The sequence below is a fragment of the Pan paniscus genome, chromosome 18, assembly GCF_029289425.2.
Source record: "Pan paniscus chromosome 18, NHGRI_mPanPan1-v2.0_pri, whole genome shotgun sequence".
Classification (NCBI taxonomy): domain Eukaryota; kingdom Metazoa; phylum Chordata; class Mammalia; order Primates; family Hominidae; genus Pan; species Pan paniscus.
The window spans coordinates 77,332,398-77,355,104 of NC_073267.2; the positions used below are offsets into that span (position 1 = coordinate 77,332,398).

Genomic DNA, 22,707 nt, shown 5'->3' on the forward strand with positions numbered 1-22,707 from the left:
CACAGGCCGAGGAATCATTAGACAACTGAATAAACACTTAAACCTTCCACCCTTGCCTCACCTCCTCCTGAGAACAGCAGTCCTGCCTGAGACACTGCCCATACAAACAAAACAAGGGTAGAGGCAATGTGAGAGATACTCAAGTGCTGCTGGCAGCCTCTCTAGAATCCAGGCAGCCCACCTGGGAGGCCAGGGGAAGAAGGATGAGGCCGACCTGGAAGACACCCCCCAAACTCTAGCACGGAACCCCAGGCTCAGTCTAGGATGCCTGGCAGGTGGGGAAGCCCATGATTCTCACGCTAATGGTAGGTATGTGACCACCCCTTTCTTCTAAGCAGTGGCAAAAGGTCCCGCTGCCGTTGGCGCCAGCCTAGGATAAGCACGGAGGCCCTGGAGTGGAAGGTCCGGCCCAGCACTGGGTTTGGACACCTGTTGCGGTTCTCTTGACGGCAGGTGTCTCAGGACAGAGAACAGGCAGTCAGCCCTCGGCCTGTTCAGCCTCACCACCCTGGACATCCTGAAAGGGCCAAGGCCTAACTTGGAGCACCTAGGCAGGGAAAGGGAGGTGATAGGGCGGGGGCCTGGCAGCAGAGCCACCCCACGGACGCTCTAGCCTTAATTCCCCCCAGCCTGACGGGCCGATACCTTTGTAGTGGACGCGGAGGTTGCCCTGGGAGAGACCAATGTAGTTGTATTTGTCCTTGGGGCTCCAGGAGCGCGGCAGCGGAGTCTCTTGCTGGTTGACCGCGGGATACAGGCGCTGCAAGCGCCGGCTCAGCTCCTGCTCCCCAGGGGACGGCAGCCCGCCCCCAGCGCCCCCGCCGGAGGAGTCCCCAGGCTGCGGGTTCCCAGCTCCCGGGTCTGCCGTCGCTGCCGCCATCTTGGAGGGAGCTACTATTGTGTCACTGGGGGCGGGGAGGAACGGGACCAGATCCGCCCCGCTCAGCCAATGGCCCGTGAGCCTCCCTGGGCCGCAGGGAAACCGAGTCCGAGTCCGGCACCCCTCTTTGGACACTGACACGCCTCACCACATTTCGAACTCCATACCCCACAATGCAGAGCTCTCGAGAGGCGGAGCAACTCGGGCTGGTAGAGAATTCTGGGAGATGTAGTATAACCGTCCTCAGCCATAAGCCTGTCCCATCGAGACGTCGGGACACCGAAAACTACAATTCCCGCCGGCAAAGCGGCTCCGGCCGCTCAGCACACTTCCCTCCCCATGGCCTCTGTTCATCCCCCTGCCTCAGTTCTGGTACCTGGGGTCAAATCGGCTGTAGTGGTTGACTCTCAGGGCACCCGCTGCCGGGTCCCAGTCCACCTTTGCTACTTTGTCCTCCTCCCAGTCCGCGGGCCCTAGGCTCGGGGGCGTGGCGCATCCCTGACTCCGCCCCCGCCGCGGGGGCCTCTGGGGCCTGGTCGCCATGGCGACCGGCTGTACACTACCACAGCTTCCCAGGCCGCGGGTGCTGATTGCCCGCCTGCCCGTGGGTCATGGCCTGCCAGCAGTCGCGGTACCACAGCTTCTCGTCCGCGTCGAGGTAGGCGCTGGCAGGGATGAGGGCAGAGAGGAGGGTTTGAGTACTTCTAGAGAGGGAAATGGCACTTGATCCGGACCTCTGCACCTCCTGCTGGCCTCTGACCATTGATCTAGGGCTCCAGCACCACAAAGTCAATGGTTGCAGGAACGGTTAGAATCGGGCTGATTTAGCCCAGTGAAGACGTTACGTGCTAGCGAAACGGTAGGCGCACTTTATCATTACTAGTAACAACCAGTTTGTATTGAATGTACTATATGCCAAATGCTTTATATACCACATTTTTAAATATTTTATTTTTGAGACAAGATCTCGTTCTGTCGCCCAGGCTGGAGTGCAGTGGCACTACTACGGCTCACTGCAGCCTCGACCTCCCGGGCTCAAGCGATCCTTCTACCTCAGCCTCCCGAGTAGCTGGGACTACAGGCATGCGCCACTACGCTCGGCTAATTTTTGGGTGTTTCTTTGTTCGTTTTTTGTAGAGACGAGGTTTCACCACGTTGCCCAGGCTGGTTTCGAACTCCTAGACTCAAGCGACCCTCCCACTTCGACCTCTCAAACTGGGATTACAAGCGTGAACCCCCACACCCGGCCTACGTACCATATTTAATCCTCACAACAACTGTATAAAGTAGTAATATTACCATTGTACAAGTAAAGAAATACTTTAGAAGCCTGGAGAGATCATCCTCTGGGTAGCTTCTGCCTGTACTCAGGTGTATAGCCTCTCAGGGTACTGCAAAATATGACCAGCTCCATCAGCCTGGAGAGCCATACATACGGATTAAAACAAAAATTTTGGCTAAATCGTTTTCTAGTTTTGGGACTTCAGACAGGGCCCTTCAAGTTCCAGGCCTCAGCTTATATATCTCAAACATGGGAATGATACAGCCCACCCCACAAACATTGTTGGGAACATTTAGGCAGAATATGTGAAGCTCTTGACACAGCTCTTGTATGTAATAGGCACCCAGTAAGTGTTGAATGAATGTAGTGTCCCCCCTTCTACTCATTCCCAGTGGGGGAAAAAAAAAAAAACACCACCCAATCCCACCTAAACTCTTCAGGGTCTGCTGCCTTGACAGAGAAAAGCCTACAAAAGCCCCTAAGAGGCCGGGCACGGTGGCTCACGCCTATAATCCCAGCACTTTGGGAGGCCGAGGCGGGGGGATCACCAGGTCAGGAGATCGAGACCATCCTGGCTAACGTGGTGAAACCTGGTCTCTACAAAATACAAAAACTTAGCCGGGCGTGGTGGTGGGCACCTGTAGTCCCAGCTACTCGGGAGGCTGAGGCAGGAGAATGGCATGAACCTGGGAGGCAGAGCTTGCAGTGAGCCGAGATCCTGCCACTGCACTCCAGCCTGGGCAACAGAGCGAGACTCCGTCTCAAAAAAAAAAAAAAATTTAGCCTGGCATGGTGGCAGGCACCTGTATTCCCAGCTACTTGGGAGGCTGAGGCAGGAGAATCGCTTGAACCAGGGAGGCAGAGGGCAGAGGTTGCAGTGAGCCAAGATCACGCCACCGCACTCTAGCCTGGGCGACAGAGTGAGACTCCGTCTCAAAAAAAGAAAAAAAAAAAAAAGGAAAAAGAAAAGAGAGAGAGAGAAAGAGAATTGTTACCCAGCACAGGATTAATTTAGTAAACTGCCATTCTCTATGAAAAGGATATGAAGCAGACCCAGAAAGAGAATCCCCATTCATTTTAAGAAAGAAGCACAGGGCTGGTCATGATGGCTCATGCCTGTAATCCCAATACTTTGGGAGGCCAAGGTGGGAGGATCACTTGAGGTAAGGAATTCAAGACCAGCCTGGGAAACATAGTAAGACCCTGTCCCTACAAATAATAATAATAATAATAATAATAATAAAAGTTTCAGCTACTCAGGAGGCTGAGGCAGGAGGATTACTTGAACCCAGAAGTTCGAGAGGGTGTAGTGAGCTGTGATCACACTAGTGCCTTGTAGCCTGGGCAACAAAGCAAGACCCTGTCTATTAAAAAAAAAAAAATAGCCAGGCGTGGTGGCTCACGCCTATAATCCCAGCACTTTGGGAGGCCAAGGTAGGTGGATCACGAGGTCAGGAGATCGAGGCCATCCTGGCTAACATGGTGAAACCCTGTCTCTACTAAAAATACAAAAAAAAATTAGCCGGGTGTGGTGGCGGGTGCCTATAGTCTCAGCTACTCGGGAGGCTGAGGCAGGAGAATGGCATGAACCCGGGAGGCAGAGCTTGCAGTGAGCCAAGATCTCGCCACTGCACTCCAGTCTGGGTGACAGAGTGAGACTCCATCTCAAAAAAAAAGCACAGCCAGGCACGGTGGCTCACCCCTATAATCCTATTACTTTGGGAGGCCAAGGCAGGCAGATTGCCTGAGCTCAGGAGTTTGAGACCAGGCTAGACAATATGGCAAAAACCCTGTTTCTAATAGCAATACAAAATATTGGCCAGGCACAGTGGCTCACACCTGTAATCCCAGCACTTTGGGAGGCCAAGGTGGGCGGATCACGGAGTCAAAAGATCGAGACCATCCTGGCCAACATGGTAAAACCTTGTCTCTACTAAAAATACAAAAATTAGCCAGGTGTGGTGGCTTGCACCTGTAGTCCCAACTACTCGGGAGGCTGAGGCAGGAGAACCCAGGAGGTGGAGGTTGCAGTGAGCCCAGATCATGCCACTGCACTCCAGCCTGGCAGCAGAGTGAGACTCCATCTCAAAAAAAGAAAGAAAATCAGCCAGGCATGGTGACCTGTGCCTGTAATCCCAGCTATTCTGGAGGCTGAGGCACAAGAATTGCTTGAACCCAGGAGGAGGAGGTTGCAGTGAGCTGAGATCTTGCCACTGCATTCCAGCTGCCTGGGAGACACAGCAAGACTCCGTCTCAAATAAATAAATAAATAAATAATACAGGCCGGGAGCAGTGGCTCATGCTTGCAATCCCAGCACTTTAGGAGTCTGAGGTGGGTGCATCATTTGGGGTCAGGAGTTCAAGACCAGCCTGGCCAACATAGTGAAACCCCATCTCTACTAAAAATACAAAAACTAGCCAGGCGGTAGTGGCATGCACCTGTAATCCCAGCTACTCGGGAGGCTGAAGCAGGAGAATCGCTTGAACCTGGGAGGCGGAGGTTGCAGTGACCCGAGATCGGGCCACTGCACTCCAGTCCGGGCAAGAGAGTGAGACCCTGTCTCAAAAAATAGTAAATAAATAAAATTAAAAAAAATACAACATCATTAATCTACCATATTCCTTATTCACCAGCATTTAGTGATGTTGGGCCAGACTCACTGTTTCTCTTAGAGACACTGTGGGTGTCCTCATCCTTTCCCTTTAAAAAGGGGCAGCATGATGGATAGGCTAGACCTTAGCACTGTGGAACATGTCATCAGGACCCTCTGCAAGGGACCTTCGAATTGTGCATTTTCCTGGGGCAGGTTTCTCCTCCCTATCGGCTTTTCTCCTTTCACCCTCATAACCCTGGCACTTGGTGGATGGAACTCAGCAGCTTGCATTCACTGAATACCAAGATATACCCCTGACAAACCCACTGCCTACTACCACTTAAATAACTGAGCTTGAGGCCGGGTGCGGTGGCTCACGTCTGTAATCCCAGCACTTTGGGAGGCCAAGGTGGGCAGATCATGAGGTCAGGAATTCGAGACCAGCCTGACCAACACGGTGAAACCCCATCTCTACTAAAAATACAAAAATTAGCTGGGCTTGGTGGTGCTCACCTGCAATCCCAGCTACTTGGGAGGCTGAGGCAGGAGGATCACTTGAGCCCGGGAGGCAGAGGTTGCAGTGAGCTGAGGTCATGCTACTACACTCCTGCCTGGGCGACAGAGCCAGATTACATCTTAAAAAAATAAAAATAAAAATAAATAAATAACTGAGTTTGGTCCAGCTTTGAGGTAGAAATGTAAATGTTTCCCATTCCCCTCTGAGGGTTACCATAAAATATTTAATATAAAACATCTTAAGCTTTTTTTTTTTTTTTTTGAGATGGAGTGTCTCACTCTATTGCCCAGGCTGGAGTGCAGTTGCATGATCTCAGCTCACTGCAACCTCTGCCTCCCGGGTTCAAGCAATTCTCCTGCCCCAGCCTCCCTAGTAGCTGGGACTATAGGCACGTGCCACCACGCCTGGCTAATTTTTTGTATTTTTAGTAGACAGGGTTTCACCGTGTTAGCCAGGATGGTCTCGATCTCCTGACCTCATGATCTGCCCACCTCGGCCTCCCAAAGTGCTGGGATTACAGGTGTGAGCCATCACGCCCAGCCCAAGCATCCTAAGCTTTTTGGATAAGTGTACAGGCCCTAGCAGGTGTTTGGTTTGCCTTGTTTTAAGTCTGTTTTATAATGTTGTCTCCCTTGATATTCAAAACTAACAACATCTGTTACCTACTGAACTTTTCCATTCAACAGCTTCTCAGAATTTATAGAATTCCCCAATTTTCTTGCTTACCTTGCCTTTCCTGGTGCTTCCAGCATGAGCAAGAACAGAGTTTGGAGAATTGATTAGTCTTTTTTTTTTTTTTTTGAGACAGAGTCTCTCTGTGTTGCCCAAGCTGTAGTGCAGTGGCTCCATCTCGGCTCACTGCAACCTCCGACTCCCGGGTTCAAGAGATTCTCCTGCCTCAGCCTCCCGAGTAGCTGGGACTACAGGTGCCCGCCACCACACCCGGCTAATTTTTGTATTTTTTTAGTAGAGACAGGGTTTCACTATGTTGGCCAGGCTGGTCTTGAACTCCTGACCTCGTGATTTGCCCACCTCTGCCTCCCAAAGTGCTGGGATTACAGGCTTGAGCCACTGCACGGCGAATAATATATTAGTCTTGATAAGAAGGTATTGGTTTAACCCAGTGAGCACTTGGGGTTGATCTGTTGTATCTTGTTGGTCTCCAAGACTGTCTCACACCCAAGCTCATCTGGGCAGACACTCTTCCTTCTCCTCACCGACTGCTTACTCCATATGTTTTGCTCACACTTGTCCAATGTTGAGAAGCAATAGAGGACTAGGGTTTGGAATATTACTGCTCCATGGACTATAGCTGAGCAGCATTACAGGGCAGAGTTTCTCAACTGGGTTCACATTAGGGCTCTCAACTTCCCTGGAGTTTGGGTAGTCCTAATCCTACTTTTATGAGCAAAGACACTGAGGTTCAGAGATGTTAAGCGGCATGCCCAAAATCACCAGCAAGCAAGAGGAGTGAACACAAGATCTATCTGGCAACATAAATCACACACCCCCACCCCATGGATTGTTGGAATTACTTCTTCCTTTTGTTCCACCTGAGCCTGCCTGCTCACAGTAGCCCTTCCTGTTGGTCCCCAAATGCCTTCCTAGGATGGCTGTTCTAAGAGGCTTTTCCTGTTCTACTGTCATAATGAACATCTATGCAGTTCATTGCAGTATACATGGTATTTTGCATATCTCATTTTTTTTTATTTATTTAAAAAAAAGAGGCCAGGCACGGTGGCTCACACCCGTAATCCCAGCACTTTGGAAGGCTGAGGCGGGCAGATCACGAGGTCAGGAGATCGAGACCATCCTGGCCAACATGGTGAAACTCCATCTCTACTAAAAATACAAAAATTAGCTAGGCACGGTAGCGTGCACCTGTAGTCCCAGCTACTCAGGAGGCTGAGGCAAGAGAATTGCTTGAACCTGGGAGTCGGAGGCTACAGCGAGACGAGATCATGCCATTGCACTCCAGCCTGGGCAACAGAGTCAGACTCTGTCTCAAAAAAAAAAAAAAAAAAAAAATTGGCTAGGTACGGTGGCTCACGCCTGTAATCCCAGCACTTTGGGAGGCCAAGGCAGGCAGATCACCTGAGGTCAGGAGTTTGAAACCAGAAATAAATAAAAATAAATAAATAAATAAAAATAGAGGCAAAGTCTCACTATGTTGCTCAGGCTCGTCTCGAACTCCTGGGCTCAAGCGATCTGCCCGCCTTGGCTTCCCAAAGTGCTGGGATTACAGGCATGAGCTACCACGCCCAGATGCACATCTAATTTTTTTTGTTTTGCTTTCAGACAGAGTTTTACTCTGTCACCCAGGCTGGAGTGCAGTGGTGCAATCTCGGCTCACTGCAACCTCCGCCTCCCAGATTCAAGTGATTCTTTTGCCTCAGCCTCCTGAGTAGCTGGAATTAGAGGCACCCGCCACCACACCCAGCTCATTCTTATTTAAACTTCAGGCCGGTCGCGGTGGCTTATGCCTGTAATCCCAGCAGTTTGGGAGGTGGACGTGGGTGGATCATTTGAGGTCAGGTGTTCAAGACCAGCCTGGCCAACATGGTGAAACCCCATCTCTACTAAAAATACAAAAATTAGCTGGGCATGGTGGCAGGGGCCTGTAGTCCCAGCTACTCAGGAAGCTGAGGAAGGAGAATTGCTTGAACCCAGGAGGTGGAGGTTGCAGTGAGCTGAGATGGCGCCACTGCACTCTACCCTGGGTGACAGAGTGAGACTGCATCTCAAAATAAATAAATAAATAAAATAAACTTCATAACTTTGTAAGATAGGCAAAGCAAGAGTTGTCTCTGGCCAGGCACAGTGGCTCATGCCTGTAATCCCAGCATTTTGGGAGGCCAAGGCAGGTGGATCATGAGGTCAGGAATTCAAGACCAGCCTGGCCAACATGGTGAAACCCCGTCTCTACTGAAAATACAAAAATTATCCATGTGTGGTGGCAGGTGCCTGTAATCCCAGCTACTCAGGATGCTGAGGCAGAGAATTGCTTGAACCCGCGAGATGGAGGTTGCAGTGGGCCAAGATCGCACCACTGCACTCCAGCCTGGGTGACAGGGTAAGACTCCATCTCAAAAAAAAAAAAAAAAAAAGAGTTGTCTCCACTTCTTTGTGAAGAAACCAGGCTGAGAAATATTAAATGACTTGCTCAAGGGTGGTCCTATTAGAACCCCAGATGTCAGCCCTTAGACCCTATCAGCTGCCAGTAAGTGTAGGACTCAGACTCACACCCCAGATCCTGGACCCCAGACCCTGTGCTTCTTGTCCTACAGCACCTGCCCTTTGTATCACAGCCCCAGAGTATGCCAGAGTTGTGTACATGAAACCAATACCACAGCCACAGTTGAACACTGAACAGAAGTATAGGCCCATGGGGTTCTCTGGGTTCATGGGGAGGATGTCCTGCTGCTGCAGTAGTTGGTGAAATTTTGGTGATGAAAAGAATGTTTCTGGGAATGTAAGCAAATGGTTTGGACCCAAGGCCAGGGACTTGCTTGGCAGTGTCTCTGGGAATCCGGAGGCAGCACCCAGAGCCTGGCTCAGGGAGACGGCTATGCCTTGTGGATCTAGGAAGGATGGGAGTTCTCTTCCCACTCTGGACTCTGTCACCCACCATCAGCTTTCCCTTCTCTGTGCAGATTACAGCCACGGCCTTCAGGAGTGACCATAGATGAATCCTTTCTCACAGAAGACAAGAGCACCCAGAATCGCAAGCTTCTTCAGAAACGAAGGACGCTGGTTAGTGACAATGTTGTTTTGGAACCCCAAATGTCAGCCCCCAGACCCTATCCGTCTCCCTTCCTGCAACCCAAGAGTACCACCCACCTGAAACATACCCACCTGAAACATGCCCACCAGAGTGGCTTCTTCTCAGTCAGAGAGTGTGGCTCAGAGAGGCCAGGCCCACCAGGCTTTGGGGAGAAGGGTGTACACTGGCTGCCTGCTCCTCATCTGAAAAGCCTTCCCGGATCTCCCTAGGCAGAGAGAGAACTCGCCTCTGCCCACAGACATCCCTCCCCAGCAGCTCAGCATTCTGCAGCAGCCCTTACTTCTCATCCCTCCCGCCAACACACCAGGCACTGTGCTACCTGCTGGGACGGTCACACCAGATCTGCCAAGGTCCTTCATGGCTGTGACTGTTATCTTTCTATCTTTATGGCCCTAGAATCTAACAGGCTACCTGAATGTCTGCCAAATGTTGATAGCTCCATAATTGCTGAGTAGGTATGTGAAGGCAGGAGGAAAGAGATGCGTCTCTACCATGTTCACTCCGGATCTCTCCGCCATTCCTCTTTTTTAAAGTTTGTATATAAAAATGAATGCTGTACCAAAGGTATCAGAAGAGAAATGAAATTTAAATTAAAAAAAAAAAAGAGCCGGGCGCAGTGACTCATGCCTATAATCCCAGTACTCTGGGAGGCCGAGGCAGGCGGATCACCTGAAGTAAGGAGTTTGACCAGCTTGGCCAACATGGCAAAACCCCATATCTACTAAAAATATAAAAATTAGCCATGCATGGTGGTGCATCTGTAGTCCCAGCTACTCAGGCGGCTGAGGCATGAGAATTGCTTTAACCTGGGACGTGGAGGTTGCAGTGAGCCGAGATCACACCACTGCACTCCAGCCTGGACAACAGAGCAAGACTACATCTCAAAAAAAAAAAAAAGAATGCCATCTTTTTTTTTGAGACAGGCTTTTGCCTGTCAGGGTGCAGTGGTGCAGTTATGGCTCGCTGCAGTCTCAAATGCCAGGGCTCAAGTGATCCTCCTACCTCACCCTCCCAAGTAGCTGGAACTATAGGCACATGCCACCATACCCAGCTAATTTTTTTGGCAGGGGGGGACAGAGTTTTGCTTTGACACTCTGGCTGGAGTGCAGTGGCACAAACACAGCTCACTGCAGACTCCACCTCCCATGCTGAACCAATCCTCCCACTCAGCCTCCTGAGTAGCTGAGACTACAGGAGTGCGCCACCACACCTGGCTATTTTTTGCATTTTTTGTAGAGGCAGAGTCTAACTACATTGCCCAAGCTGGTCTTGAACTCCTGGGCTCAAGCTATCCTCCTTCCTTGGCCTCCCAAAGCACTAGGATTACAGGTGTGAGCCACCACACTGAGCTCAATACTGTTTTTTTTTTTTGAGATGGGGTCTTGCTCTGTCACCCAGGAAGGAGTACAGTGGCGCGATCTCAGCTCACTGCAACCTCCGCCTCCCGGGTTCAAGTGATTATCCTACCTCAGCCTCCTGAGTAGCTGGGATTACAGGTGCACACCACCATGCCCGGCTAATTTTTTTTTTTTTTGAGACGGAATCTCGCTCTGTCGCCCAGGCTGGAGTGCAGTGACGCAATCTCGGCTCACTGCAAGCTCCGCCTCCCGCGTTCACCCCGTTCTCCTGCCTCAGCCTCCCCAGTAGCTGGGACAGACGCCCGCCAACACACCTGGCTAATTTTTTTTGTGTTTTTAGTAGAGATGGGGTTTTACCGTGTTGGCCAGGATGGTCTCGATCTCCTGACCTCGTGATGGCCGCCCGCCTCGGCCTCCCAAAGTGCTGGGATTACAGGCGTGAGCCACTGTACCTGGCCCCAATGCTGTCTTATTAAGTACTTTTGGGCTCTTGTTGATATGATCATAGGATTGTTATTAATCAGCAGATAGCCATTGTCCAAATCTCATAAAGGAAAAAATACATTTGAGTAAACTTACAACTCTGGCTCACAGTGGAACAGCATGGGCTGTATGGTGGTTTTACTTCTGTGACCCTGACCCTCGTGGGGAATTTGGAAACACATGGGCCACACACTTTGTGGGGCTGGGGACTCCCAACACCCCTGCGGGAGTGACTCCAGGGAGGAGAAAGGAGGGGTCAGTATGGATTATTCGCAGAGACCAAGCGCAGCCCAAAAGACCTGATGACTAGGGGAGAGCTCTGAGGCTCCCGGGCAGCCTTCTCAGCTGCCACCTTCTGTGGGCCAGGCTTTTTCATTCTTTCTTTTGCGCGGCATCAACCACCAGGGGACAGTGTTCCCTCCCGCCGTCCCTCCGGGGCCGCCTTACCGTTTTTACCTACAGGGGGAAGCAGAGAGCACGGAGCGCCCGGGAGTACTGCGTTCCAGCCACCTGGGCGGAGATCCCTCAGCTGTTAATAACCTAGCCGAGACGCGGCCCTGGCAGCTGGTTCTCCAGCTTCCACTAGCCTCTGCAAGCAAAGGAGGGTAGCCACATTTTCTCCCGGTAGAAACAGTAGCCAGAACACGAGGACTGGTCTTTTTTTTTTTTTTTTTAGTATTAATTAATTTATTTTTTGAGACGGAGCCTCGCTCCTCGCCCAGGCTGGAGCGCAGTGGCACAGTCTTGGCTCACTGCAACCTCCACCTCCCAGGTTCAAGCGATTCTCCTGCCTCAGCCTCCCTAGTAGCTGGGACTACAGGCACGTGTCACCACACCTGGCTAATTTTTTGCGGGTTTTTTTTGTTTTTTGTTTTTTGTTTTTTTGAGACAGAGTCTTGCTTTGTCGCCCAGGCTGGAGTGCAGTGGCGCGATCTCGGCTCACTGCAAGTTCTGCCTCCCGGGTTCACGCCATTCTTCTGCCTCAGTCTCCTGAGTAGCTGGGACTACAGGCGCCCGCTACCGCGCCCGGCTTTTTTTTTTTTTTTTTTTTTTTTTTGTATTTTTAGTAGAGACGGGGTTTCACCGCGGTCTCGATCTCCTAACCTCGTGATCCACCCGCCTCGGCCTCCCAAAGTGCTGGGATTACAGGCGTGAGCCACCGCGCCCGGCCATTTTTTGCGTTTTTAGTAGAGACGAGGTTTCACCGTGTTAGCCAGGATGGTCTCCGTCTCCTGACCTCGTGATTTGCCCGCCTTGGCCTCCCAAAGTGCTGGGATTACAAGCGTAAGCCACCGCGCCCGGCCAAGGACTGGTCTTTTACAAGTCTGAAAAACGGCCGGGCGCGGTGGCTCACGCCTGTAATCCCAGCACTTTGGGAGGCCGAAGTGGGTGGATCACCTGAGGTCAGGGGTTGAAGACCACCCTGGGCAACATGGTGAAACCCCGTTTCTACTAAAAATACAAAATTTGCTGGGTGTGGTGGTGCATGCCTGCAGTCCCAGCTCTTTGGGAGGCTGAGGCAGGAGAATTGCTTGAATTTGGGAGGTGGAGGTTGCAGTGAGCCAAGATAGTGCCACTGCGCTCCAGCCTGGGCAACAGAGTGAGGGTCCGTCTCAAAATAAATGAATAAATAAAAAGAAATAATAAAAAATAGTCTGGGCCGGGCGCAGTGGCTAACACCTGTAATCCCCGCATTTTGGGAGGCTGAGGTGGGCAGATCACTAGGTCAGGAGTTCAAGACCAGCCTGGCCAACATGGTGAAACCCCATCTCTACTAAAAATACAAAAATTAGCTGGGCGTGGTGGCATACACCTGTGATTCCGGCTACTCGGGAGGCTGAGGCAGGACAATCACTTGAACCCAGGAGATGGAGGCTGCAGTGAGCAGAGATTGTGCCACTGCACCCCAGCCTGGGCGACAGAGCGAGACTCAGTCTCAAAAAAATAAATAAATAAAATTCTGAAAAACAAGGCTGGCTCACACCTGTAATCCTAACACTTTGGGAGGCCAAAGAAGGAAGACTGCTTGAGACCAGGAGTTTGAGACCAGCCTGGCAACACAGGGAGATTTCATCTCTACGAAAAAGATTTTTTAAATTAACCAGGAATGGTGGTGTGCCCATGTAGTCCTAGCTACTCGGGAGACTGAGGTGGGAGGATCTCTTGAGCCCAGGAGTTTGTAGTTACTGTGAGGTGTTATTGGGTCACTGCACTCCAGCCTGGGTGTCAGAGTAAGACCCTGTCTCTAAGAAAAAAAATAAAAAATAAACTCCCAGGTGTCTTCCAGGGTTATTTTGTGCTTTTATAAAAATTAGGCTGGGCATCATGACTCAAGCCTGTAATCCCAGCACTTTGGGAGGACAAGGTAGGAGGATCTCTTGATCCCAGGACAGTTCGAGAAGCCCAGCGTGGGCAACATAGTGAGACCCCATCCTTTTTTTTTTTTTGAGACAGAGTCTCTCTCTGTCGCCCAGACCGGAGTACAGTCATGCCATCTCTGCTCACTGTGGCCTCTGCCTCCAGGGTTGAGGCAATTCTTCTGCCTCGGCCTCCGAAATAGCTGGGATTACAGGCGTGCACCACCAGGCCTGGTTAATTTTTGTATTTTTAGTAGAGATGGGGTTTCAACATGTTGGCCAGGCTGGCCTCAAATTCCTGGCCTCAGGTTATCCGCCTGCCTCCGCCTCCCAAAGTGCTGGGAATCAGGCGTGAGCTGGGCGTGGTGGCTCACACTTGTAATCTCTACTAAAAATACAAAAGAACCGGGCATGGTGGCAGGCCAGCTACTCGGGAGTCTGAGGCAGGAGAATCGCTTGAACTCAAGAGGCAGAGCTGCAGTGAGCAGAGATCGTGCTACTGTACTGCACTCCAGCTTGGGCAACTCCAGCTTGGCAACTCCATCTCAAATAAATAAATAAATACAGACATATAAACATACATACATAAATAATTACATCCATTTTGATAGTCTTTTTTTTTTTTTTTTTGAGATGGAGTTTCACTCTTGTCCCCGCGGCTAGAGTGCAAGGGGTCGATCCCAGCTCACTGCAACCTCTGCCTCCCGAGTTCAAGCGATTCTCCTGCCTCAGCCTCCCGAGTAGCTGGGAATACAGGCGTGTGCCACCATGCCCGGCTAATTTTTGTATTTTTAGTAGAGATGGAGTTTCACCATGTTGGCCAGGCTGGTCTCAAATTCCTGACCTCAAGTGATCTGCCCACCTTGGCCTCAAAGTGCTAAAAGTCGCACACCTTGGCCTCCCAAACTGCTGGGATTACGGGCATGAGCCACTGTGCCTGGCCAGAATGGCTAATCTTTACTGAGTTCCTAGCAAGTACCAGGGTCCATGTAAAGCACACATTATGCTTTCCCTCTTTTTTTTTTTTTTTTTTTTTTGAGACAGAGTTTTGTTCTTGTTGTCCAGGCTGGAGTGCAATGGTGCAATCTCGGCTCACCGCAACCTCCGCTTCCTGGGTTCAAGGGATTCTCCTGCCTCAGCCTCCTGAGTAGCTGGGACTATAAGCACATGCCACCACACCTGGCTAATTTTTTTTTTTTTTTTTTTGAGACTGAGTCTCGCTCTGTCGCCAGGCTGGAGTGCAGTGGCGCAATCTTGGCTCACTGCAAACTCCGCCTCCTGGGTTCACGCCATTCTCCTGCCTCAGCCTCCAGAGTAGCTGGGACTACAGGTGTCCGACACCACGCCTGGCTAATTTTTTGTGTTTTTAGTAGAGACGGGGTTTCACCGTGTTAACCAGGATGGTCTCGATCTCCTGACCTTGTGATCCATCCGCCTTGGCCTTCCAAAGTGCTGGGATTACAGGCGTGAGCCACCATGCCCGGCCTAATTTTTTTTTGTATTTTTAGTAGAGACGGGGTTTCACCGTGTTAGCCAGGATAGTCTCGATCTCCTGACCTCATGATCCACCCACCTCAGCCTCCGAAAGTGCTGGGAATTACAGGAGTGAGCCACCGCGCCCGACTATGCTTTCTCATTGCATCCTCACATCAATACACTGTGACAAAGACTACCATCATCCCTATTTTACAGACGTGAGAACTAAGGCTCAGAGAAGTTGTGACATAGCTAATAAGGGACATTTGAGACTTAACCCCAGTCTTCTCTAACTCAAGAACCCACAGTCTTAATTATGAACCATGTTGAGAGATGTTTGTAAAACACATCAGGGCTGGCCAGGCGCGGTGGTTCACGCCTGTAATCCCAGCACTTTGGGAGGCCAAAGTGGGTGGATCACGAGGTTATGAGTTCAAGACCAGCCTGGCCAAGATGGTGAAACCACGTCTCTACTAAAAATACAAAAATTAGCTGGGCGTGGTGGTGGGTGCTTGTAATCTCAGCTATTCGGGAGGCTGAGGCAGAGAATAGCTTGAACCTGGGAGGCGAAGGTTGCAGTGAGCCAAGATCATGCCACCACACTCCAGCCTGGGCAACAGAGCAAGACTGTCTCAAAAAAAAAAAAGTCAGGACTGGGGGAGGAGAGATGGAGAGAAACATTAGGAAGGGGAGCAATGTTGCCATGGCAACCCCACCTGTACCTCCCTGCAGCCTGGTCAGTTCTCCATGGGTGGGCACCTGTCCCCATGGCCCACATACACCAGTGGCCAGACCATTTTGCAAAATCGAAAACCCTGTTCAGATGACTACCGGAAGCGAGTAGGGTAAGCCAGGGTCAGTCCCATGGTGGGTGGGCTGGCATGGGCCAGGCTTTGGGCCAAGAGACAGGGCAGGGGCGTGTGTTGCCCCAGACTGAGGGCACAAGGGCCCCGTGGGGGTGCTGGCCACATATCAGCCACTGTCCCCTGCAGGAGCTGCCAGCAGCACCCCTTTCACACTGCCAAGCCCCGGTACTTGGAGGAACTGGAAAACTACCTACGCAAGGAGCTCCTCCTACTGGACCTGGGCACAGATTCCACCCAGGAACTAAGGCTGCAGGTCAGAGCCACAGAAGAAACTTGGGGAGGGCGGGGGAAGGGTGGGAAGAAGCTTCACCTACCGGCCGGGCACAGTGGCTCACGCCTGTAATCTCAGCACTTTGGGAGGCCAAGGCGGGTGGATCACCTGAGGTCAGGAGTTCAAGACCAGCCTGGCCAACATGGCGAAACCCCGTCTCTACTAAAAGTACAAAAATTAGCCGGGCATGGTAGTGGGCACCTGTAGTCCCAGCTACTCAGGAGGCTGAGGCAGGAGAATCGCTTGAACCCTGAACCCGGGAGGCAGCGGTTGCAGTGAGACAAGATCACACCACTGCACTCCAACCTGGGCGACAAGAGTGAGACTCTGTCTCAAAAACAAAAAAAAGCCTCACCTACAAGGACTGAGCACCTCAGACCTTCAGGGGAGACCCACCTCTCCCAGCTCTCCTGGGTCTCCTTCCCTGAACAGAAGCATGAAACATCCTAAGAAAATGCCAGTGAGGCTGGGCACAGTGGCTCATGCCTGTAATCCCAGCACTTCGGGAGGCTGAGGCAGGAGGATCACTTGAGGTCAGGAGTTCAAGACCAGCCTGGTCAACATGGTGAAACCCTGCCTCTACTAAAAATACAAAACCTGCAGTGGTGGTGCACACCTGTAGTCCCAGCTACTCGGGAGGCTGAGGCAGGAGAATTGCTTGAACCCAGGCGGCAGAGGTTGCAGTGAGCCGAGATCATGCCACTGCACTACAGCCTGGGCAACAGAGTGAGACTCTGTCAACAGAAAAAAGAATGCCAGGCACGGTGGCTCACACCTGTAATCCCAGCAGTTTGGGAGGCCGAGGCAGGCGGATCACCAGGTCAGGAGATCGAGACCATCCTGGCTAACATGGTGAAACCCCGTCTCTACTAAAAATACAAAAAAATTAGCCAGGTGTGGTGGCAGGCACCTGTAGTCCCAGCTGCTCGGGAGGCTGAGGCAGGAGAATGGCATGAACCTGGGAGGCGGAGCTTGCAGTGAGCCAAGTTCACGCCACTGCACTCCAGCCTGGGCAACAGAGTGAGACTCCATCTCAAAAAAAAAAAAAAAAAAAGAAAACACCAGTGAGCAGGCAAGGCTGCAATGTGGATCGGAAAGTCTCCTGAGGCTGGGGTTTCCTCACCTGAGTCAGGTGGCCTGGATGCTGTGCCCAGTCCCTGCAGCTCTGTGATCCCCAGTACCCAGGTTGGGCCACTGGACATCAGTGAACGTAGCCTGAATGCTGGCAGTTGGACAAGCAGGGGTCACACCGTGTTTACCAGCCCAGTGGCAACAACCCCAAGCTTAAGGAACCAGCACAGATGCATAAGGAGGGAGGGAGGAAGAGAGAGAGAGAGAGAGATCAGATCCAACCCAGATACCAGTGTATAGTAGGGAGAGAATCACCAAATCTGCTCAAACAAGGATGATGACAGAGAATCCCTGCCTTTTGACTTAGTCATTGACTAAAGCATTTACTGAGCACTGGCTATGTGCAAGTGCAAGGCCCTGGGCTGGGGCCTTACATCGATCTCCTGAACAGATAAGGAAGAAAGCATACCACTATGGCGTAGTGGGGCTGGGCTTCAAACTCAGGGCTGACTCTGGAGACTGTGCTCATTTCAGTGAGCAATGCTGCCTCCAGAAACCTCCCATGTGTCCAAATGGGACAGAAGACCACACCCCTACTTGCATGTCAGGATGCAAGGGTACAACCTTCAATCTCCTGAATGTACCAGGCTCTAAGATGGGGAGAGGTTACAAGTGAGAGGCCAATGATGCAGTGTCTAGAAGGCAAGAGGCTGGCTGCCTGGAGAGCCAGAGAGGGGCTCAGGCACAGAGTGGAGGTCTGTCTATGGTCATGGCAGTCCACTAGGCCTCAGAGACAGCATCAGGACAGGCCTCCAGAGAGCTGCCCCCCAGGCTCCGTGGCACTGTGAGGTACCCGGGTGGTATCTAGGGCATTTACTTGAATATAAGTGACCTGGCAGCCTCATGCCGGAATACTACTAAGCCCAGTAAAGAAAAAAACAGTGCCGGGCACAGTGGCTCACACCTGTAATCCCAGCACTCTGGGAGGCCGAGGTGGGTAGATCACGAGGTCAGGAGATCGAGACCATCCAGGCCAACATGGTGAAACCTCATCTCTACTAAAAATACAAAAATTAGCCAGGTGTGGTGGCGCGTGCCTGTAATCCCAGCTACTCAGGAGGCTGAGGCAGGAGAATCACTTGAACCTGGGAGGCAGAGGTTGCAGTGAGCTGAGATTGCACCACAGCACTCCAGCCTGGGTGATGGAGCGACACTCCGTCTCAGGAAAAAAGAAAAAGAAAAACAGTTCCCCACTAAGGTTGGCAGCTGTGGGCCAGGAGATGATGGGTTCCCTTTTCTTGCCAGCCTTACAGAGAGATCTTTGAGTTCTTCATAGAGGACTTCAAAACGTACAAGCCATTACTATCCTCCATCAAGAATGCGTATGAGGGGATGCTGGGTAAGAATGCACCTCCTGCCAGGCGTAGTGGCTCACGCCTGTAATCCCAGCACTTTAGGAGGCCGAGGCGGTAGATCACTTGAGGTCAGGAGTTTGAGACCAGCCTGGCCAACATGGTGAAACTCTGTCTCTAGTAAAAACACAAAAAAATTAGCTGCGCATGGTGGCACACACCTGTAATCCCAGCTACTTGGGAGACTGAGGCAGGAGAATTGCTTGAACCTAGGAGGTGGAGGTTGCAGTGAGTTGAGATCACACCACCGCACTCCAGCCTGGGCAAAAGAACAAGACTCCATCGCAAAAAAAAAAAAAAAAAAAAAAAAAAAAAAAAGAATGTAGCTCCCCTCCTTGTCCCAGCCTGGAAGGGGTGGAGAAGATCCTATTCGACCTTCTGGTGCTCCACAGCAGGGCTGGGGCAGCTACCAACTGGGCTTGAGGTCACCAAGGCCCCTCAGCCATTCTGCACAGACTGTTCCATGATAGGGCACCCCAGAGCACCTGAAAACACCTGTCATTGAGAAGCACAGTGGGGCAGTCCCTGTTGAAAATGGAGTGAACCCCAGGAGAGAGTCAGCACCTCTGGGAGGCAGCAGGCTCCCCTGCCAGGCTCAGGAGGTGCAGGGCATGGTGCAGCTGCAGGACTTAAGGCTGTAGGGGAAAGGACATAGGAGAGACCCCGGTCTTCATCTGAACTCTGCCCTTGGTTTAAAATCAAGTGCAGGAAGGCCTGAAACAGGGACCATGGCTTTGAACAAGGCATGCAGAGATTCTTGGGGTTTGCAAGCGACATAGCCACTCACCCATGACCTTAGGGTGTCTTCTGGCTGTTTGCTCTCCATGGCCCCAAAGCACCTCTCCCACCTGTCTCTGCTTAGCCCACCAAAGGGAGAAGATTCGGGCTCTGGAGCCCCTGAAGGCCAAGCTTGTCACTGTGAATGAGGACTGCAATGAGAGGATCCTGGCCATGAGAGCTGAGGAGAAATATGAAATCTCCCTGCTCAAGAAAGAGAAGATGAACTTGCTAAAACTCATCGACAAAAAGAATGAGGAGAAGATTTCATTGCAGAGTGAGGTGAATGGAAGTGGTGTGATGATGACCAAGTCCCCGAATTCCTGCCAACCCCACGACAAGGGTGACCCCCTACCCCGCTCTGCCTTTCTACAGAGAGTGACACACTGAGCCACCACCTTCCCCCAGAGCCTTGCTAACTCCACCCTCTGCCCTGCTGCTAGGCTCAGCACTTTCCCCACAGGGGGAAACATTGGCACCTTGCCGAATTCTCAGAAATGGCCAATCTCCTTCTTCTTTCACCTTTCCTGTTCACAGTCCCTGATGGGGCCCCCCAGAACCCAGCCCACTCCCTGGGGTGACCAGCTGCATACAGGGGTCCAGGGGCAGCCCCTGACCACACAGCCACCTTCTCGCCAGGTGACCAAACTGAGGAAGAACTTGGCTGAGGAGTACCTGCACTACCTCAGTGAGCGAGATGCCCGTAAGATCCTCATCGCAGACCTGAATGAGCTGCGGTACCAGCGGGAGGACATGTCATTAGCCCAGTCGCCAGGTAAGCCTGAATTGGGAATCGGGTTTTTCTCTTCTCTGAGACGCTGGAAGACTCTGGTCTCACCCCTAAGCCCCATTCATTCAACATTCCTAAGACCTGCTCATTCCATAACCATTCAGAGGGGAGATGTCCCTGCCTCCCGCAGGGCTGTGTATCTTCTGAGTTGAACTGAGAATTGTAGGAACACAGTCGGTAGCTGAGGCATCCTAGGCTCCCAGTGGGCTGGACAGGCCTGGTACTCAGTTTCCTGGGCTTCTAGACTTTAGCCTGAAACCCTAGGCTGGTAGTGCTGTGGGCAAGAACCAGGGAACCCCAAACAGGAAGGGCAGAGGGCTTCAGGCAACCCCTGAGAAAGCCACGGTGACACGGGCTGGTGGGCCCCCTCCCCTGGCAGGCATCTGGGGGGAGGACCCTGTGAAGTTAACCCTGGCTCTTACGATGACCCGGCAAGACCTGACCCGCACGCAGATGGAACTCAACACCATGAAGGCCAACTTTGGAGATGTGGTCCCCAGGAGGGACTTTGAAATGCAGGAGAAGACCAACAAGCATCTTCAGGAGCAGGTGCTGGCAGGCAGGCAGGGCCAGGAGGGTAGGACGGGGTCTCACAGGTGGGGGGCCAGGGCCAATGTCCTTGCCCACAGCTGGACACCCTGAGAGCCAGCTACGAGGAGGTTCGCAAGGAGCATGAGATCCTCATGCAGCTGCACATGAGCACGCTGAAGGAACGGGACCAATTCTTCTCTGAGCTGCAGGAGATCCAGCGCACTTCCACGCCGCGGCCTGACTGGACCAAGTGCAAAGGTGAGGGCAGCCGGCAGGGCCCCAGGTCCTGCTTACATGTGGGCCCAGACTCCAGCTCCCTCTCCCCACATGCAGATGTGGTGGCTGGGGGCCCAGATCGCTGGCAGATGCTGGCTGAGGGCAAGAACAGCGACCAGCTGGTGGACGTGCTCCTGGAAGAGATTGGTTCGGGGCTGCTGCGGGAGAAAGACTTCTTCCCTGGTCTGGTAGGGGAGGCCCCAGGAGTGGGGCTTGGGCCAGAGTCAGAACAGCCATGCCCTGCTGCTCAGACAAGCTTTTGGGGAACCAACTGGGGATCTTCCCTGATTGGGGGTGGGGCCACAGATGGGTCCAGAGATGAGCTGATATCCTCCCTCCTAGGGCTATGGGGAAGCCATCCCTGCTTTTCTTCGGTTTGATGGCCTCGTGGAGAACAAGAAGCCAAGCAAGAAGGACGTGGTCAACCTCCTCAAGGATGCCTGGAAGGAACGTCTTGCTGAGGAGCAGGTCAGATCTCACCAGCCACTCTGGCCCAGCATGGTCTTCAGATCCAGAGTCCTCTGCAGGTCCAGAGGTGACAGGGATGAGGGCCAACCAACCGTAAGCCTGACTGAGCATTTCCTCGATCCCGCAGAAAGAGACATTCCCGGATTTCTTCTTCAATTTCCTGGAGCATCGCTTTGGGCCCAGTGATGCCATGGCCTGGGCTTATACTATTTTTGAAAATATCAAGATCTTCCACTCCAACGAGGTTATGAGTCAGTTCTATGCAGTCTTGATGGGAAAGGTGAGCTGGGGCCTATTCCCCTTGGGGAGACTGAGAGGGGTCTTTGTCCCTAGTATAGACCAGCTTTGCCCCCACCACTCCCAGGAACAGCAGGTGAATAATGCTTCTCTCCTTATAGCGGAGTGAGAATGTGTATGTCACCCAGAAGGAGACAGTAGCCCAGCTGCTGAAGGAGATGACAAATGCTGACAGTCAGAATGAGGGGCTACTAACCATGGAGCAGTTCAAGTGAGAGGCCAGTCCAGGCTACCCCCAACTCCTACCCAACTATTCCTGCATCTGTAGGGAAAAGGGGCACCTGGTGGGAAGGGCCACAGCCTCGGAACTCACTCCCTTTTGAGCACTAGGGAGAGGCACAAGCAGGCCTCAGCAGGTCCCTGTTGGCCCTCATGTCTCCCCTACAGCACTGTCCTCAAGAGTACCTTCCCTCTCAAGACAGAAGAGCAAATCCAGGAGCTGATGGAGGCAGGGGGCTGGCATCTCAGCAGCAGCAATGCAGACTTGCTCAACTACCGCTCACTGTTTATGGAGGTGGGTGTGTGGGGTCTGGGGACTGGCCTGGCCCCTGCCCTAGCCTTGGCTGGACCCTAGCCAATGTGCCCTCCCCCTGACTTGTGGCCCCTCCCAGGATGAGGAGGGCCAGAGTGAGCCCTTTGTGCAAAAACTCTGGGAACAATACATGGATGAGAAGGACGAATACTTACGGCAGCTAAAGCAGGAACTGGGCATAGAACTGTGAGTGACCCTCATCCATAGGCGAGTCCCACAGGCTGGGCCCCTGAAGCCCCTGGGTCTCCCTGTGCACCATGCACCATCCACTGCTCAGCCCAGCACAGAGGAGGGTACCTGGGAGTCTGGGGCACGGAGAGGAGGGGTCAGGGCCTGTCACTCTCTTTCCTGTGGGGCAGCCATGAGGAAGTGACTCTGCCCAAGCTGCGAGGGGGCCTGATGACCATCGACCCCAGCCTGGACAAGCAGACAGTGAACACCTACATGAGCCAGGCCTTCCAGCTCCCTGAGTCGGAAATGCCAGAGGAGGGTGACGAGAAGGAAGAAGCCGTGGTGGAAATCCTCCAGACTGCCCTGGAGCGGCTTCAGGTGATTGACATCAGGCGTGTGGGACCTCGAGAGCCAGAGCCTGCAAGCTAGGAACCTGTGGGCAGCCTGCGTGCTCCAGTCCTGCTAACCCCTAGCTTTTAATATAAAAGCGTTTGTCTGAACCCATGCCATTCTC

The 22,707-nt window shown here is 52.4% G+C and overlaps 2 protein-coding genes across 18 annotated transcripts in view; one reads left to right on the forward strand and one right to left on the reverse strand.

The window, feature by feature from the left end:
* RANBP10 (RAN binding protein 10) overlaps positions 1 to 1,352 on the reverse strand; it is a 77,349-nt gene extending 75,997 nt beyond the window's left edge. For both annotated transcript variants that reach the window (XM_003812183.7, XM_008964577.5), the window contains exon 1: positions 646 to 1,352. In XM_003812183.7, the coding sequence (XP_003812231.3) occupies positions 646 to 880 (235 nt within the window). In that variant the 5' untranslated portion in view covers positions 881 to 1,352. The remainder of the gene's footprint in view (positions 1 to 645) is intronic.
* On the forward strand, positions 1,056 to 22,697 carry TSNAXIP1 (translin associated factor X interacting protein 1). Of its 16 annotated transcripts, none has more exons than XM_034940459.3 (16): positions 1,056 to 1,538; positions 8,927 to 9,026; positions 15,464 to 15,576; positions 15,724 to 15,850; positions 18,245 to 18,338; positions 19,214 to 19,410; positions 19,768 to 19,903; positions 20,298 to 20,467; positions 20,659 to 20,707; positions 20,783 to 20,913; positions 21,068 to 21,193; positions 21,321 to 21,473; positions 21,592 to 21,701; positions 21,878 to 22,004; positions 22,102 to 22,208; positions 22,382 to 22,697. In XM_034940459.3, exons 1-16 carry the CDS (start codon positions 1,492 to 1,494, stop codon positions 22,620 to 22,622), a joined length of 2,028 nt encoding a protein of 675 aa, XP_034796350.1. In that variant the 5' UTR covers positions 1,056 to 1,491; the 3' UTR covers positions 22,623 to 22,697. The 16 variants fall into 16 exon arrangements, with proteins under 16 accessions (XP_034796350.1, XP_034796347.1, XP_034796348.1 ...); XM_034940456.3 differs by having other exon boundaries at positions 1,084 to 1,538; positions 20,548 to 20,707; positions 20,756 to 20,913; XM_034940457.3 differs by having other exon boundaries at positions 1,094 to 1,538; positions 20,548 to 20,707.
* The last annotated feature ends 10 nt before the right edge of the window (positions 22,698 to 22,707 follow it).

Coding starts and splice junctions, on each gene's coding strand:
- TSNAXIP1 (XM_034940454.3), top strand. CDS start 1,492: ATGGCCTGCCAGCAGTCGCGGTACCACAGCTTCTCGTCCGCGTCGAG. Junction 19,904..20,297: donor GTCATTAGCCCAGTCGCCAG/GTAAGCCTGAAT, acceptor CTCCCCTGGCAG/GCATCTGGGGGGAGGACCCT. Junction 20,468..20,547: donor ACAAGCATCTTCAGGAGCAG/GTGCTGGCAGGC, acceptor CCTTGCCCACAG/CTGGACACCCTGAGAGCCAG.